Below are 18,546 nucleotides of genomic sequence, written 5' to 3' on the forward strand. Positions count from 1 at the left end.
TATACCGAGATGGGACCATAGACTATAAATACTATAATCACACTCTATATATACAGTAAGTAAAAGAGAAGACGTGTCGGCACTAAATGTATCGTAACGGCCTAATATTACCCACAGAACCAGAACCCTAATAAAGCGGGCGCATTGTAGCTTGTATAACTGAGCACTGCATATATATATATATATATATATATATATATATATATATATATACAGTATAAAGCAGAATCAATTGTCATTGGGACAATGAAACCCTTTATGATGAGCTGCAGTACAATATCCAGGATAATGTATTATCTCCGGGGCCGTCAAATACCTTTTTATGTATTTTCTTTCTCATTCCGCAGTGAAGTCGCTGCCCTGTTATGAGTAATTTCGGCAGCGTCCTCGCCTCTCCATTTAGAAATTGCTTTGTCTGTCATTTTACACCAATTACTTTTATGTATTTTAATAATGACTGGGAAAACCAGCAGCGTCGATCAAAGTTATACAACTTTGGGGGCCAAGCGGAAAAACTTATTTCTGCTAATGGTTCATGTAAGGGCCCGTGCACACGATGTAAAGCGGCATTGATTCTGACACGTACACTCGTGTCGGAATCAGCGCTTCAAAACAGAATCTCAATGGGTTCCGTTGAAATCAATGGGTTAAAAAGCCTCCCATTGATTTAAATGTGTAGCATATGTAAGATGGAACCCATTGAACTCAATGGGATTCTGTTTTGAAAAGTTTACGTGTCAGAATCAACGCCGCGTTACATCATGTGTACGGGCTTAGACTATTAAACCCACCACCCAAAGACCCCAAAGTCCTTTAAAAAACCCCACCCACCCATCACCTACCCACTCTACACCCACCCATACCCACAAGTCCCAAACAAGAATGACGAGACCCCAATGACGCACGTACCACCTAAACCACACACCCCCAAGCCCACTCCCACCACCTTCTCCCACCCCCAACCATTCTTCGCTTTGGCAACACCAAATGTTCTTCTTCAGTTATGCTAATAAAGCCCGTTTGTATCTTGTATCTTGACTCTGATACCCCAGGGTGGAGGTCCAGGGGAGGTGAAAGAAAAATTTAAAGAACACTTAGATTTGGGTTTCAAATCTGCATGGGGACCCAAAACATAGAGACCTTGTCATGCAGAAACTCGTGGACCCCCATAGACTATAATGGAGTCTGCTAGGTTTCTGCCTGGTTTCCACCAGTTTTATACTGAAACTGGTGGTGAGAAAGGTCCTCCTTGGGAGACTTTTCTCTCCACCAATTTTAAGTAGATTCTGTTGAGACTCCAACGCATGTGTATCCAGCCACACTTCCTTTGGGCCTCCTCGTGGCATCCAATGCTCTTATGTTGACATCATGCACCCTGGGGTCACTGCTGAGGTTTTTCATGATGCTCGGCATGACCATGTAACCACTGAAGACCCAGATGCATGACGTCACCAAGAGAACATTGGGTAAAAGAGGAGGCCCAAATGAGGTTTGAGAAGGGTTTTTTTTTTACAAAAAATTACAAAAAAAAAGCAAAAAGAAAAATGTTGTCCTATATGTCAAAAATGACCTGGTTCTTATGGTGAACCATTTTTTTTAACAGGTCATGAGCCCTTTGATTTCAGTTCCCTTATCCATTTTTTGGTTGTCTTTTAATGGACCTTCAAAAAATAGGACATTTGCATTCCGATTTGTGTCCATTTTCTCGGATACATCAATAATCTGAAGTCAATGAGTAATCAAAGCAGATGACCCACAGATGCAAAATGGCCATATTTTTCAAAATTTTTAAACGATAGTGAAAAAGTTCTGTGTTATACCCGTTTTCTTTGGTGGGGGGAGTTGTTTTTTAATGGCCATGTAGCGGCCATTTGCAGAACAAGGAAAGTCTATGAGTTATTCACACTTCCATTTTTTAACAGTAAGGTCTAGAACAGGGGTGCTCACACTTTTTGAGCATGTGAGCTACTTTAGAAACTGACCAAGGGATAAGATCTACTACCCACTTCTTGTGGGCAGGGGTGGGGGCGGGGCAGGCCAGGGGCCGAGCGTGAGAGCAAGAGACAGCTCTCCGGTGTCTGCTTGTTCACAAAGCAGGCTGAGAATCATCTCCGGACACTGGCAAGCGGGGCCGCGGCAGCCCTGACTGCGAACGAGTGCAAGGCCCCGGCCTGCCAGTGTCCAGACATGATTCTCAGCCTGCGCTGTCAACAAGCAGACACCGATCCCGCGATCGACCAATACGTCCTTCGCGATCGACCGGTAGATCGCGATCGGCGTATTGGGTCTAGATCATGTGCTTTTTTGGATGTTGTCACTGTCAGACGAACCCAGTAAAGGACAACGGGTCCATTACAAAATGGATCGGTGTGTTGGGTCAAAAGAAAAGCCCAATGAAATGGACGACCAAAACTGTCGAATGGCCGGGAAATCGATGAAAAGTAGAATAGAATTTTATTGGTATTTGTGACAATTTGTAGCAAAAGGTTAGAAAATTGCTGTAAAAATTTTTTAGTCTCACCCTTTCTACTCACGTTTATGTTATGTGTTATTATTTTTAGATTATTTTTTATTGTAGGCTTTATGTCACTTTATTGACCTGATTTTTTTTCAGCAGTGAACGAGACTCAACAGCCCCAGCAGTCGTCCATGATATCCCACACGCAGCCAGAACATCCCAGTAATGAGGATGCTCCCAGTCGAACAATCCCTACTGCTTGCGTCCGGCCGACACATCCCCTACGTAGTTTTGCCAACCCCTTGTTACCTCCTCCAATGTCTGCGTTGGAACCTAAAGTTCCTTATACGTCACTTTTATCTCAAGCAGGTAATGTTAGATTTTTTCACTCAATGGCTCTGTTGTTGGTTTCTTGGTGTTTTGAGTGTCTGCGATTTGTGTTGTATGTTTTTTATTGTTCTCTTATTGTTGTCTAGTCTTCTATATTAAAGAAGTTTTGTGGTTTTATCAATTGATGACCTTTAGAATCGTTTAGAATTGACGATCATCGGGGGTCGGACACCAGGGACCTCCATGAATCGGTTGTTTAAGGTGGCAATGGCTTCCACTTCACATACCATGTGTTGTTCCTGGTCACACGGCCTATTCGTGGCCCAGTCCCAGTTAAGTAAATGCAGGGGAGTAGCATTACCGAGCACAGCTTTGGCACTGTACTTGGTTTTATGTGAAGAGGACAGTCTCTTCCAACATCTGATCCCAGGTTTTGGACCTCTGTCGATCTTTGATGGCCTAAAGGATGACCAAAAGGATTGACAACCTAAAGAATGGGCCTCGATGGTTCACTGTCATTCAAAGGGGTTTCATCATCTTTTATTTCTAGAACTGGCATATGGTCGGTGGAGGTCCAACTTCTGGGACCTCCAATGAAAAGGACACAACGCTAGTTGAGCGTGGTTTGTGTAGGATCCAGTCCTTTGACTAAGTCCATTGAAATTTGCCCTGCCCTTGTTTATTTCCTATGTCTTTGGACAACGTGATGAAGGAAGCCTTGGGAAACAGTACTCCAAAAGTTGGAGTAACAATGTTCTCGTTGCTATTTTTTGGTTGGTCTTTGTGGACAGGCTGTAATGTACCACTAAGGGTCTGTTCCACCATGTGTACCAAAAAGACCATCCTTGTTCGATTTGGCCCTCACGTTAAACATTTCAATCCTCTTTCCCGTTGTCAACCCCCAATAGGTGCCCCAAGATATCTTTTTGTTTTCTCAGATAAATGAAGAGCTTCTTAGATATTTTTTTTTTCCTTTCCATCTTAAAACGTCAAAGTCATTGAGGTGTAACTTTTTTTTTTTCTTTCCTTTATATTATATTCACCGGGAATCATTTGACTCCTTTTGGTTTCATAAATATTTTATGGCAGCTCTTCAGTCAGGGTTTCTGCATGTAAAAACAGCGTGTTCTCCTTATGCCTAATCCTAAGATAAGATGCTAGATTCCTTAGGCGCCGCGCGTTACGTCCTGTCATTCCTCTATAATAATCATAAACACAGTCATATAAGTGATTTGGTTTCGTCCGCTTTCAAGTAAATTGAAAATGTTTGATGGAGTGTTAAGCTGACTGCATTATAGATCCGACGTTGCGTCCATACTTTTCCTTTACAAGTGAAAATTCCCTTAAGCTACTAAAATAATCATCTGCATTTCAAGCAAACCAGGTTTAAGAGAAGTTTATAAGCCTATGGTAGGATGTGATCGGCTCCGATTGTATATTATTTTACATTAACATTTCAGAGCGGTTTCCTTTAATGTCTTCTGTAGAGTTATTACCGGGAAGTCTTCAAGTGACTGGAGGCGAGCGAGAGGGGAAATTAATGTGAAATGGTCCCTCTGGTTTGCTTCATCTTAATACAGATCTGATAGATGGAAAATGGAAAAAGTACAGAGATAGAAGAGTTGGGTTTGAACCTTCATTGTGATCCTGATCTGAGGTTTCACATAGGACTACGCCATAAGAGTGTCCTACATCTATACCCATCATACACAGTTCAGTCCCATTAATGTGACCACCCGTCAAAATCCAGAATAACCACCTTTGGCAGAGCGAGACGTGCAGGAAGAGAGGGGATGTTGTGATGATGTCACTGGGATGTTGAGCCATGCCGACTCCAGGGCCGTGGCCAGCTGCGCCAAGTTACAGGGTTGAACATCCATGGCGCGAACAAACCGATCGAGGTGGTCCCAAAGATTCTCAATTGGGTTCGAGTCTGCGGAATTTGCTGGCCAAGGGAGTATGGTAAACTCATCCTGGTGCTCCTCAAACCACGCACGTACACTGCGAGCTTTATGACACGTTGCATTGGCCTGCTGGTAGATGCCATCATCCTGAGGAAAAACATTTTGCATGCAGGGGTGAACATGGTCCGCAAGGATAGTTGCATACTTGTGTTGATCCAACGTGCCTTCCACAATGATGAGTGCACCCAGATGGCTGATGACACGTGCCTTCTGCAATTGGTTATTTAACGTTGACTTCAAAAGTAGGCGATGGTCACATTAATAGGACTGGACTGTGTATTTAGAAGACCCAATGTTGATAACATTTTCATAACATCATAACCCCTTTACCAAAGCCCCACCCCTATGGATATAACAAACCCCAGTTTGTTGAACACCCTATAACGTGCCCACATCACATATATTATGACCAAAATATGGGAGCCCACCATCAGGTCTGAGAGATAAGCCAATACTTCTGGAATGCCAGGAGGTCCAAAATTGCAGACATTTCGGAAGAGTTGGCATGAGTTATAAGAAAAGGGAACACTTTTTGTTCCATGGCCTCTCATCTAAGTAAGTCTGCCTTGTTGAAGGAGCGCACACGATACCAGTTCTGTGCCCCAGAAGCCTTGGGTAAGCTTTTGTCCATACCCAACCTAGATTACCTTGTTACTTGGGACATTAAGGTCCACTGTAGAAAAATTGAGAAGTGTCTCTATGCCCGTAGTGCCTAAATGTAACATACATGCTTTATAATGCTGGTATTTTTCTCTAAGTTCCTTCGAGCCAGAATGGAACCAGTGACCTAAGGATTGCTAATTTTTGACTACAGTCCTCTGCTCTACTAGCTGAGCTATCGAAGGTTTGGACTATGGTCAAACATTAGCAATCCTTAGGTCTCTGGTTAGATTCCAGCTTGAAGGACCTTAGGTCTCTGGTTAGATTCCAGCTTGAAGGACCTTAGGTCTCTGGTTAGATTCCAGCTTGAAGGACCTTAGGTCTCTGGTTAGATTCCAGCTTGAAGGACCTTAGGTCTCTGGTTAGATTCCAGCTTGAAGGACCTTAGGTCTCTGGTTAGATTCCAGCTTGAAGGACCTTAGGTCTCTGGTTAGATTCCAGCTTGAAGGACCTTAGGTCTCTGGTTAGATTCCAGCTTGAAGGACCTTAGGTCTCTGGTTAGATTCCAGCTTGAAGGACCTTAGGTCTCTGGTTAGATTCCAGCTTGAAGGACCTTAGGTCTCTGGTTAGATTCCAGCTTGAAGGACCTTAGGTCTCTGGTTAGATTCCAGCTTGAAGGACCTTAGGTCTCTGGTTAGATTCCAGCTTGAAGGACCTTAGGTCTCTGGTTAGATTCCAGCTTGAAGGACCTTAGGTCTCTGGTTAGATTCCAGCTTGAAGGACCTTTTAGCAGTTGGTATTTTTCTTAGTTTTAGACCTCCATATGGGCCCCCTTAGGCACCAGGGCCTGGGTGCGACTTCCCTAGACCCCTGCCTTGCCATACAGTGGCAAAAATGAATCTTGTGTTAAAATATAATCACTTGTAGATACAGGCATGATGCCTGAGGCTGCACTACTGAGATATTCTGATAATATTTTCATTGATTGTAGTCAGGTGCCATGTAGTCATAGATTCAGATCACCCAATTCTGTGATGTCCCGACATGTACAGAGAGGGATTGGATATTGTTGTATGTCTCAGTAGTGCAGCCTCAGGCTTTGTTCCTGTAATTTTAGGCGATAAAGATAAAAAGAACAATTTTCCCAGATGTAATATACACACAAAGGGCATTTTTGTCCGGTAGGTCTCCTTTAAGTTGAACCTGTGATGGATTTCTCATGTTCTAAATGACACAGAAAAATACACTTACGGAATTTTAAGCAATTGTGCACGAGCTGGAATTGTTTCTATTGAAACATCTCTCGGCTATTTGTGCCCATTTATCACAAAGCCTTCAGCCTCGGAGAACATGAGAAAGAAATTAAATATATGTGGGTTATTCTTCCTGGTGACCTTTGGGAGAGGGAGTGATGTATATAGCAGGCCGTGTTACCGGCTCCGCTCTAGGGTTTACTTACTGTTTATGGGATGCAAAGTGTCTATGAAAAAATTATAGGCCGAGCAGATGAGACTTGTAAATCATCCGGGGACACAAGGGCAAGATGGAGTCATCATAACCTTTCTGGGTTGTCACAGAAACAGAGACTTAGATACATTACCGGTGAGCAAGGTTATATTCCTATGTAATAAATGACAACGGGGGGGATGAGAATCTATCTCCTATCTATCTACCTATCTATCTATCTATCTATCTATCTATCTATCTATCTCCTATCTATCTATCTATCTATCTATCTCCTATCTATCTACCTATCTATCTATCTATCTATCTATCTATCTATCTCCTATCTATCTATCTATCTATCTATCTATCTATCTATCATCTATCTATCTATCTATCTATCTATCTATCTCCTATCTATCTATCTATCTATCTATCTATCTATCTCCTATCTATCTATCTATCTATCTATCTATCTATCTATCTCCTATCTATCTATCTATCTATCTATCTAGCTCCTATCTATCTATCTATCTATCTATCCACTTTGGCCTACAGGCCCACTACCACAAAAAAAGACAAAATTGTCTTTTTTGTGGTAGTGGGCCTGTAGGCCAAAGTGGATAGTTCTTATAAATACTACCTAGATTTGCCTTATTTTTTTGTCTGACAGTAACTATCTATCTATCTATCTATCTATCTATCTATCTATCTGTCTGTCTGTCTGTCTGTCGATCTATCTATCTATCTATCCATCCACCTACTTCTTATCTATCCACCTACTATCTATCTATCTATCTATCTATCTATCTGCCCACCTACTTCATATCTATCTATCTATCTATCTACCAATCTCCTATCTATCTATCTATCTATCTGCCCACCTACTTCATATCTATCTATCTATCTATCTACCAATCTCATATCTATCTATCTATCTATCTATCCATCCACCTACTTTATATCTATCAATCTATCCACCTACTTCATTCACATCTATCTATCTATCTATCTATCTATCTATCTATCTATCTATCTCCTATCTATCTATCTATCTATCTATCTATCTATCTCCTATCAAATCAAATCAAATCTATCTATCTATCAATCCATCTATCTATCTCCTATCTATCTATCTATCTATCTATCTATCTATCTCCTATCTATCTATCTAGCTAGCTATCTAGCTCCTATCTATCTATCTATCTATCTATCTATCTATCTATCTATCTATCTTTATCTATCAATCAATCTATCTATCTATCTATCTATCTCCTATCTATCTATCTATCTATCTATCTATCTATCAATCTATCTATCTATCCACCTACTCTCTATCTATCTATCTATCTATCTATCTATCTATCCATCCATCCATCCATCCATCCATCTACTTCTTATCTATCCACCTACTTTATATCTATCAATCTATCCACCTTCTTCATTCATCTTTCTTTCTTTCTTTCTTTCTTTCTTTCTTTCTTTCTTTCTTTCTTTCTTTCTTTCTTTCTTTCTTTCTTTCCTTTCTTTCTTTCTACCTACTTCATATCTATCTATCTATCTATCTATCTATCTATCTCCTATCTATCTATCTATCGATCGATCGATCTATCTATCTATCTATCTATCTATCTATCTATCTATCTATCTATCTATCTCCTATCTATCTATCTCCTATCTATCTATCTATCTATCTATCTCCTATCTATCTATATATCTATCTATCTATTTCCCCTCCCCCCACCCCTGCTTCTGGTCAGCCAACCATTATGACTTTTAGCGCATTGTTCAGATTTGTGGAAATGGAAACAAATGACCAAATCCGGTTCCAAAATAAAATGATTGCTTATTTACAATGCTGTAATGCCTTCGGTCCATAGGTCATGTAGAATATTTTAGGAGATTTATTAGTTACATAGTTATTTGCAAATTCAAGAAGGAATCCTCCGGGACTTTGCTGATCATAGTCGGCTCCGGCTCAGGATAAAAGATCTTCATTAACGGTGAACATGCAAAACTTTAGACAGAAAAGAATACTTTATGTGACATATGTTCGTATAGGGGGAAACGGCGAAGCGCTCAGAAGCGTAGAAATGGAAAGAAGTTAAGGGGACGGCTTTAGACTTTGAGAAATCATTTGGAAATAAATAAAAATATTCTGATTTGATATCCATTTCCAGAACTGTCAGCTCAACGCAATCTAAATGCAGGAGCTGAAAGGAGACGATATATTTTGTCAGCGCAAATATAAGTTTAATCCTCCGCAAATGTCATTTCTCTCAGGCTTAACTTATTCACGGCCCGGAAATCAATTTGTAATATCAATATTAAACAGGCTGAGTAATCATCAAAGTTGATAACGTCTCGTCAAAAGTAGTGAAGGAGATTGGGGGGTTGTCGGAGTCATGTCAGAAGGTTACCTAAACCGGCTCATCCAAGGAAATAATTGTACCGTGTGGTTAGTTCTCAATTTACGGAGATGGCTCATCAAGCGGATTTACATCTGAGATGACATTCGTCTTACCGCCGCGGACAATGAAATGTATCAGGACGAAGGATGATTTTCTAGTGTTTTCTGGCTGAAGTGGAGATGTTTTTGAAATTTTTTGGTTGTTGGAGATGGCATATCCCAACCGTAGGACAGTTCAACGTATATGGATTGTTCGCGTAGTAACCTTCTCTGGTTACTGTAGGATCTTGTAGTGCTTAAAGGGATCCTATCATTAGAATTTTTTGTGCCTACCATAGGACTAGTCTTAAGAAAGGCTATTCTTCTCCTACCTATAGATGTCTTCTCCTCGCCGCAGTTCGGTATATAATCAGTATGCAAATGAGTTCTCTCACAGCACTGGGGGCGGTCCCCAGCACTCAAACAGTCCCCAATGCTGCAAGAGAACTCTCCAGCGCCGCCTCCATCTTCTTCAGGAACTTCAGGTCTTCTTCCAGTGCTGGCTTCAAACCTCTAGGCCTCGGGCAGCCAACTGCGCATGCCTGCCGGCCGCAAGAAGATGGCCACTTACAATACTGTGTAAGCGACCATTATCTTGTGGCCTGTGGGCATGTGCAGTCGTCTTTGCCCTAGGCCCGAGGCCTAGAAGTTTGACGAAGACCTGAAGTTCCTGAGGAAGATGGAGGCTTATAGATATATCAGATTATATACCGAACGGCGGCGCAGACAAGACATCTTAAGGTAGGAGAAGAATAGCCTTTCTTAAGGCTTTACCTACGTGGTAGGCAGAAAAAATTTGAGTTTTAATGATAGGATCCCTTTAAAGGGGTATTTCTATCTTAGATATTCATGTTACATCTACAGGATCTCCACCACGTTCTGTCAATATGGTGGCCACATCCAGGGAATGAATGAATGGAGACATTACTACACATGGGCATGGGTGGTGTCCAATAACTTTGAGAGGAGCTACTCTTGTTTGGTGAACTCCTTTACATATGTGTTCTTCCATACCTTTCCTCTTGGCTTGATATGTCCAAATATGTGTATCCCGATTAGAGATGGATGAAGCTTATGAGTATTTTTGAGTATTTTACATGATGGCCTCGCTGGTGGCAAATGAACAATGAACACAATAAGAAGCAGAGGTAGACCAAGATATCTTAGATCATCACCGCCTCCACCAACTCCAACTCTTACTCAATACATGGCGAGCCACTGATTCTGTAATAATTGGAATTTTTTCTCTTACCCCCCTCCTTTCCTGAACAATCGGTGCTGATAGTTTCAGCACCCAATATGCTACTTAGGCTTTCTATTGTCAGGTGGACGGTTCTAATCTGAAGCAAAGAGACAGGGACCTCACATCTAACAGTAGAGAGCCTAGAGGAAGCCCCTTTAAGAGGTCCATCTGCCACTGAATAACGTGCAAGTATTAGGTTTTATTTCCAGCCCATCTCCAATGGGAGCTCCATACCGTCATCTACTCCTTGAGGAAACTGTATAATTTCCTTATTGTTCGTCTCTATCCATATATTACCATCAGCAAGACGAATATAACAAGCAGAAAGCAACTTCAGGGAAGCAAAGATCCGTGCATCACCCAAATGTGCATGTTCCAAAAATAATTTGTATTGTTTAAATGTGCTTATCATGCACAATGTGGCTCCGAAAACCGAGAACATTTTGTTAATGAGACAACGGGGACGTTGTTATTACAGTGCACGGAGGGGTTATACACAAGTCACTGAGGAGGTCATTGATCAAAGTCTCTTCACTGTAGGCCTCGGGCAATACAGGTGCAGTCTACACCACTCCACAGCAAGACCAAGGCAAGACATGGGAAAAATATTGTCCGGCTACTAAATATTCCCCATGAAGGCTGATGTTTTTCCAAAAAAAGTGCAATAATTTATAAGTCGGTTGGAGGAAAGAGGTGTAATAGGAAGATCCTGATCCCTAATGTAGAATTGGTAACCTGGTCTCTATTATCTATGTAGCAATTATAGTCAGTATTGGACAAAGTTGGTGAGATTCATCTTGTAAATATTCACAAGGGTCTCACTCAATGGGAACGGTATAAACATGGAAATACTCATACTCACCTCTCCTGGGCACCATTGTGGTTATCCAATATGGGTCCCCATCCTCTTTGGGCCTCCTGAATGATGTCAGAGGTCCTGGGAGACTACTTAGGTCCAATCACAGATGTGATGTGCTAATGTTATGACACTTTCGTGGGTGATGAACACCAAAAATTTTGGAAAAATTCATAACGAACCTGGCACTTTATAAACTGGCTCGCTCATCCCTATGTGTAATACTGGTGCCCTTTGGGTGCCCTCAACCAGTGTCCAAGTGCACTTGCTCCATTTCCAGTGTGTAGGACTTCCACATGCTAGGGGAGAATATAACTCCAGATACGCCATGCTAGGTAGCCACGTGTCCAATAGTCCCCTCTTGACACTGGATTCATCAACTTTTACAATTTTCATGGTTGATTCTTAAAAGATTCATCCAAGATAACACCAGCCATAGGTAGGCGATAACTTAAAATATGAAACCGAAGGATACTTACCTTCTGAGTCCCCCATCAATCCAGTTCTTGGTCTCTGCTGCTCCCCGTTGGTATTTGTTGATGGGACTGCAGTGGTGATGTCATGTTGATGTGATGTCTTCACCGTAGCCCCATCAACAAAACCTGACCGAGTACTGTAGTAGAGGGTCATTCAGGAGGTAAGTACCTCTTGGTTTCTTATTTTAAGATGTTCCCTGCCTGTGACCATTTTTTGACTGAAATTAGACAACCCCTTTAACAAACTGATTTGGTAGGATCGTCATAAATGGTTTCATCTGCTTGGGGTTAGCGAAGTCAAGAATCTGATTGTATTGGTTCTAAAATGGTTCTAAAACCAAAAATAGACTAAAGGAGTTTTTTTGTCCATAATACAAGAAGATAAAAATCACTGAAAAATAAAATTATTGGGAGAGCTTAAGGTAAATGGAGAAGCAAGCAACCAGAAACAAGATGGATGAGTAGACTCACAGAAGTGATCAATGTGTCAACCCAAAGACCCAAATGGTAGGCAGGACATTCTGGAGACACACTCCTCAAATTGTGGTAGAAGAAATATTGATGATGAGAATAACTGGGCTTCAAGGACTAGAGACACCAGTGGGTGTATTGAAGACTCACAGGTGATGGATCCTTGGAAAAACAGATGGTATCTCAGGAGAAAGAAAACATTGATCTGGTCATTTGTACAGTATTTAGTCATCTCCACTTGGTATGGCTTGCTGATCTCTACCTGTTACAGCCTAGTCATCTGTACTTAGTATAGCCTGGTTGTTTGCTCTGGTATAGTCTGGTCATCTACTTTTGGCATAGTAGTTTTAACACAATAGAGCCTGGTCATCTGGTCTGGATACAACCTAGTCATCTGTATTTGGTATAGTCTGGTCATTTGTACAGTACTTAGTCATCTCCACTTGGTACAGTCTGGTCACCTGCACTATTAAAGCCTGGTCATCTTCTCTTGGTAAAGTCTGGTCTTCTGTACCTGGTATAGTCTGGTCATCTACTTTTGGAATGGTCATTTGAACATGGTATAGTCTGGTCATCTGTACTTGGTATGGCCTGCTCATCTTCTCTTGGAAAAGTCTGGTCTTTTGTACCTGGTATAGTCTGGTCATCTGTATTTCATATAGTCTGGTCATCTGTACTTGGTATAGTCTGGCCATCTGTACTTGGTATGGCCTGCTCATCTTCACTTGGTAAAGCCTGGTCTTTTGTACCTGGTATAGTCTCGTCATCTGTATTTCGTATAGTCTGGTCACCTGTACTTGGTATGGCCTGGTCATCTTCTCTTGGTAAAGTCTGGGCTTCTGTACCTGGTATAGTCTGGTCATCTACTTTTGGAATGGTCATTTGAACATGGTACAGCCTGGTCATCTGTATTTGATATAGTCTGGTGAATGGAATACCTGCCATGGAGGAAGGGTAGGCATCTGCTCAGGGTTCCACAAAGCTAGAGGCCACTCTTTTATTGTCTTGCAGTGTCTGTCTTGTAAACACTTGTTGGTAGGGGAGCCAATTCTGACTTGCTATGGATCACATCATTTCTATAGATGCCCCTAAGCCTGGTCATTTTTACCTGGTAGCCCGATTTGTTGTTTGCCACACAAATTGTCTGGTCATCCTTAGAGCACGATCTTCTTCCCGAATGATAATCCTTCCGAGCCGTGTTTATTTTCACAATAGTTGGCAGCCGGTTGATTTCCTCAAGAATTGGATGTTATATATTGGCAGCCTACAGTCTTCAGACCAAATGGCAACACAATCTCATTATGTATTTATTCCCCATTTCACCTCCCGCTGCTTACTATCATGCTCCTAGTAATTAGTTGGGATGACAAGCAAGCGATCTTGGCACAAGAGCCTCGGCACAAGTCGAATTAATTCCCTTTACTTGCAGAGTCTTTTACATTGTGACATTTTACTTTTTGCCAGCGGAAGGGAGATAATAACCAAGTATAACTCCGACATTCTATTAAATAAGCACGAGATCCTCGGGATCTTCCGCCGCCTTGATACACCCGCTGAAAATGTTACCGCTTTATCGTGTTATTTAGCCCTCCGAGTGGTTTGCACTTTCCACAATTATACAATTAATTTGTTGCTACCAGGTTTGCTGACATAAGCATCAGACGAGAATAGGACAGCCTAATAAGTGATGAAAAAGCATCCCTGTGATTATAATAAAAAGGGTATTAGCATCATTAGCGTGATGGCTGCCAGCGGAAATGCTAAACGCTCCGATTTGCATATTTTAACTGGGACTTACGTCTTCATAATACATTCCAGACTCGATATTCCTACGTAGATACAAACACCTTCCATGATATGTTTTGTATCCGTAATGTAACACAGATGGATTAGTTATCGCAGGATTGTAAATGTGGCTTTATTAAAGGGGTCTTCCAAGACGAAGATGATAATCTATGCTGACCACTGATCACAGTTGATCCCAAGTCTTGGTCTACCGCCAATCCAATATGGATGACTTTACCTATTTAAAGGGAACCTTTCACCACCTGCACCAACTCATATTCTTTGCATCCTTCTAAGGGTGCCGCTCCATCAATTCTGGTGCAGTTGGAATTTTTCTCTAGCCCCCACCGTTCCTGAGCAATGGGTGCTGGACCCAATATGTTATTAGGCTCTCTACTGACAAGTGGGTGGTCCTAGGCTGGAGCAGAGGATCCACAGTCTTGTGGATTTCCTGGTTGATTCTCTGCCTCGTGACTATTTGCCTGTTTGTGTTTTGTCTCTGTCTTTCTGTTGCATGTGATTCTTGATTGTCTGCTGGAGTTTGGAGGTCCCAAGTGTGTTCATTATCCATTCAGGTGTTGCTACGCTCTATTTAAGATGGGCTGTCTGTTCACTCCGGGCCAGTTTTCGTTGTAACCAACCTGGATTCTTGGCTCAGTAGGGGGAGTGTTTTGTGAAAGTTGTTTGGTCTTAGGAAGCTAATCTGGAAGTGGTGTGAGTCTGTTCTGTGTGAGAGTCTGTTTCACCCTCAACATTTCTTCTCAACCCCTGTCCTGCATTTCTGGTTGCCTGACATGGTTTTGGTGTTAGTGAGTTTTGTTTAAGGGCTTCAGGTTTGTTTTACCCCTGTCCTGTGATACCCTTTCCTCACTACTCCACTGTTCCTCTCCTCAATCTCCTATTGTGTGTTTATGGTTGTGCTGTGTCTTTGTTCTCCAGCATGTCCCTTCCTAGTTGTTACTGTTTGCAGCTCTCACCCCACCTGTCTCTTAGGTCTCCGCGTTTAGAGAGCCAGAAGTTGTTGGGGCCAAGCTTAGCTTGGGTACAGCTGACCAACATCCTCAGGCAGGGCCTAGTCAGCCATCGTAGCGCCAGGGAAAGTTTTCCTACCCCTGTTCCATAGAGGTGCAAGCAGCATTCAGCATACAGTTGCTCGGGCACTGACACAACCGTGACACCACCTAACCATAGAGAACCTAAGATTGAGTGCAGAAACTAACAACACTGGTTGCTCAGGAAGAGTGGGGACTAGAGGAAAACAAGAAACAGTAACTAAAGATGCCAAGAGTTGGATCGTACAAGAATACATATTATTTACTTCTTCTCTTTTACCGATAAAGACTGACCTAATATTTTGAAGATGTTGACCATTGTTCAGTCGGGTCTATTTTTTTAAGGACTAGCATCTCAAGAAAAATGACCCTATAGCCATGTAAGTGGCTAGGATGTTTTTTCTCAAGAATACCTTATGTGTATGGCTCTTCCCCAACATATATTGAGAGGGGAAAGAAGGATCGGGCATGCTGATTTTCGATATGCTTGATACTTTGTTCTCACAGGAGATAAAAGGAGTCTGGAAGAAGTTTACACTCTACTGAGAGTGTGCGCGTGTAAGCGGGGTGTTAGCCAAATGGGCATAATAATATGAGGTGTCATAAGAGAAATAGATTTCTAAATTTTAAAAACATCTTATATTTATTTTTTAACAATTATAGGGTCCAGTTTACCCAAGCCACAAGTGAAGACGGCGTCATTGGGGCTGGCCGGAAAAGCAAGATCTCCGCTTCTCCCCGTATCGGTACCAACTGCTCCAGAAGTGTCAGAAGAAAGTCATAAACACACGGACGACCCCGCCAGTGTAAGAGTCACGTCTGAAGTGTTCATAGATGGAATTTTCCATCCATTGACTTTGTCGTTCTATCATTATGTGTCTGTAAGACCTTAGGTTTGCAAGTTCCCTGTCCCATGAGGTCACTAATGATGGAATCCGGGTTGTTATTGGGGAAGGAGGGCGGATGTTACCGATTTTGCATCCGGGCCCAGAACCTGCACGTTGCAATATTTGGAATCCATGTTATTACCAGTTTTTATTATATTGAACATTATGGACAAGAATGGAGATGGAACATGTTGTAGAATTGTGCAATTTGCCAAAAACAAAAACCAATTACAATTTTCTAATACTCTTTCTCCTTTTACAGGTATATGAGCAAGACGACCTAAGTGAACAGATGGCAAGCTTGGAAGGTTTGATGAAGCAGCTCAATGCTATCACAGGCTCTGCTTTCTAAACTGCATCTGAAATAAAATTAACTCTTTTTGCTACTGGCGGGGCCTGGAAAGCATTGCAGAGCAATGCACTTTAGCTCCCTCTAAATGTTAGCCAAGGAGTTAATCGGACACCCAGGAATGTTGCAGCATACCAGTGTTTCACAGTCAATCTTCGCCCATGAAAAAAACCAATGGACAGACCCACAGGCCTTTCCCATCCATGGATTTAATACTTGCAAGGAATCTCATGACATCGCTCATTGACTCATCTCTACGCAACGCCTTTATCTGTTCCTTATTTTCTCGGAAATCAATGTAAGGATTTTACGTCAAAGACTCTTTCGCCGGAAAGATTGATCGACAATTCTGAACCTGAGAACGTCACCATGTCAAGCCCGATCTATAGCTCCAGCCTCAAGACAGATTTACTGTGTTCTCTTTCCATGTCTATTATCTGAGGGTTTAGTGAGGGTGGAATAGTTAAAAGTGAATTTTAGTTTTTTTTTACGCCAATTGTACATTTTTTAGGTAAAGTTTTTATTTTGAAGTCAATGTAAGGAAGGCAAATGGTGTTGTAAATGACAGCTAAGAAGATACAAAAAATTCCCAAGGTAGGTAGAGAGAAGGGGAGAGACCTTGAAGCCTACAAGCCTGAATTTAAAGATGTTTTCCATTGTTTTAAGAAAAATCGGTCAACGTGTTTGGTGCTCTACAAGAAGTGCCTGCCAAAAATACACTTGACTCATGAGACATCCTCATGTACACAGCAGAGCTCTCTATAACTGGGGGGGGGGTTAGCACATAGCCATATAAGCTCCAGGTATACAGATATACTCATGGTCAAAGCTAGGAAGAAGTCGTGTGTCCCAGTTGTAAGTGCCAGGTGGCCGCCAAGGAGGCAAAGCCTAACTACACAATGCCTCTAGTTTGGAATACCTCCATGTACCAGGTACATATAACTTAAAAGGCTTGGGTCAAGCTATGAAGTTATCCCCTCCGATAGGATTGGCGAGAACATCATGATTGGAGAAGGTCCCATAGTTGCGGCCTCCACTCAACTTGAGAACTATGGAGCACCAGGCCAAACTTGTCACCTGCCACTCCATTCATATGATAGCCGATTACAGTATTGAAAGAAGTGGAAGGGCCTGCTGCTTTATCAGGACTTGAGAATTGGGGTCCTTGGGACCGGTGGGGATCCCAGCATTCAGATAGAGCATAACTGATCCTGTCGATAGGGGACACAAGACACAAAAGACACAAACATTTTTGGAAATCCAGTGATGCCCATACACACGACTTTCATTCTAACCTATGGAGATGCCAATTGTAAAAGAGATTGAATGCATTACGGAGCCTTGTGCTCGTGTTCCCGATATATTAGTGGTCGCCCCAAAATTGTGGTAGATGCCCCTTAGTGCTTATGCTCTTATATTACTTCTGCATACAAGCTTCGAGTTGTACATGGATGTAATATGGCATGCATAGACATTTATTGGACTCTATTGTGAATCTGAAAATTTCCAATTTTACATAGAAGCACATTAAAAAAAATGTCTCCGAATCGTAAAAAAAATCTATAAGCATGCCATGTTCCAGTGGTTTGCTTTTAAGGAAGACTACCTCTGTAATATGGGACCATATGGTGGCAACATATGGTGTGACTCAATACAGATGGCTGTGCTGTGTGCATGAGGACTAAAACTGAAAAAATTCCATTGATCATTGTAAATTTTACATGATTGCAAATTTCAGTCTCAATTTTTTCTCTATATTATATCAAATGGTAGGAAACAACCCATCATTTGCCCAATTGAGAGAATATTTCACACGCAAGACACATTCTAATAGATTAGGTTGTCATAAGATGGGTCAATAAACAACCAGAGCCAATTTTTTGGAAAAAGTAAAAGCTGGAGGGCAGCACAGTCTATTTTCCTGTTGTCTCCAGTGCGCGCGGAGGTGAACCAAGAGAAGGAATTCTGGAAAACAATTCTTTGACCTCAAGTGTTCCTCCAGTTATGATTTATGTCTCACGCTCTATAGTGGCGATGAAGCACAGATGAGTGGGTACAGGGCACTGTCTGTTATCTTCTCTATAAAATTGATACTATACATCATACCATGACTACTGGCACACGGGATCGGAGGTTTTGCTACGTTTCTGATCTTTGCATCCAGTTACCTCCAGTTGTGTCAA

General features: G+C 41.8%; 1 protein-coding gene across 6 annotated transcripts in view; it reads left to right on the forward strand.

Moving 5' to 3' along the window:
• Positions 1 to 16,783, forward strand: part of DCC (DCC netrin 1 receptor) — a 634,243-nt gene extending 617,460 nt beyond the window's left edge. For 5 of the 6 annotated variants that reach the window (XM_075267856.1, XM_075267883.1, XM_075267891.1 and 2 more), the window contains 3 exons: positions 2,615 to 2,827; positions 15,791 to 15,933; positions 16,277 to 16,783. In XM_075267856.1, the coding sequence (XP_075123957.1) occupies positions 2,615 to 2,827; positions 15,791 to 15,933; positions 16,277 to 16,366 (446 nt within the window). In that variant the 3' untranslated portion in view covers positions 16,367 to 16,783. The remainder of the gene's footprint in view (positions 1 to 2,614; positions 2,828 to 15,790; positions 15,934 to 16,276) is intronic. The other variant, XM_075267865.1, reaches the window with a different exon arrangement.
• Positions 16,784 to 18,546: the final 1,763 nt, after the last annotated feature.

Source organism: Leptodactylus fuscus, chromosome 1 (assembly GCF_031893055.1).
Source record: "Leptodactylus fuscus isolate aLepFus1 chromosome 1, aLepFus1.hap2, whole genome shotgun sequence".
In the NCBI taxonomy this organism is placed as follows: Eukaryota; Metazoa; Chordata; class Amphibia; order Anura; family Leptodactylidae; genus Leptodactylus; species Leptodactylus fuscus.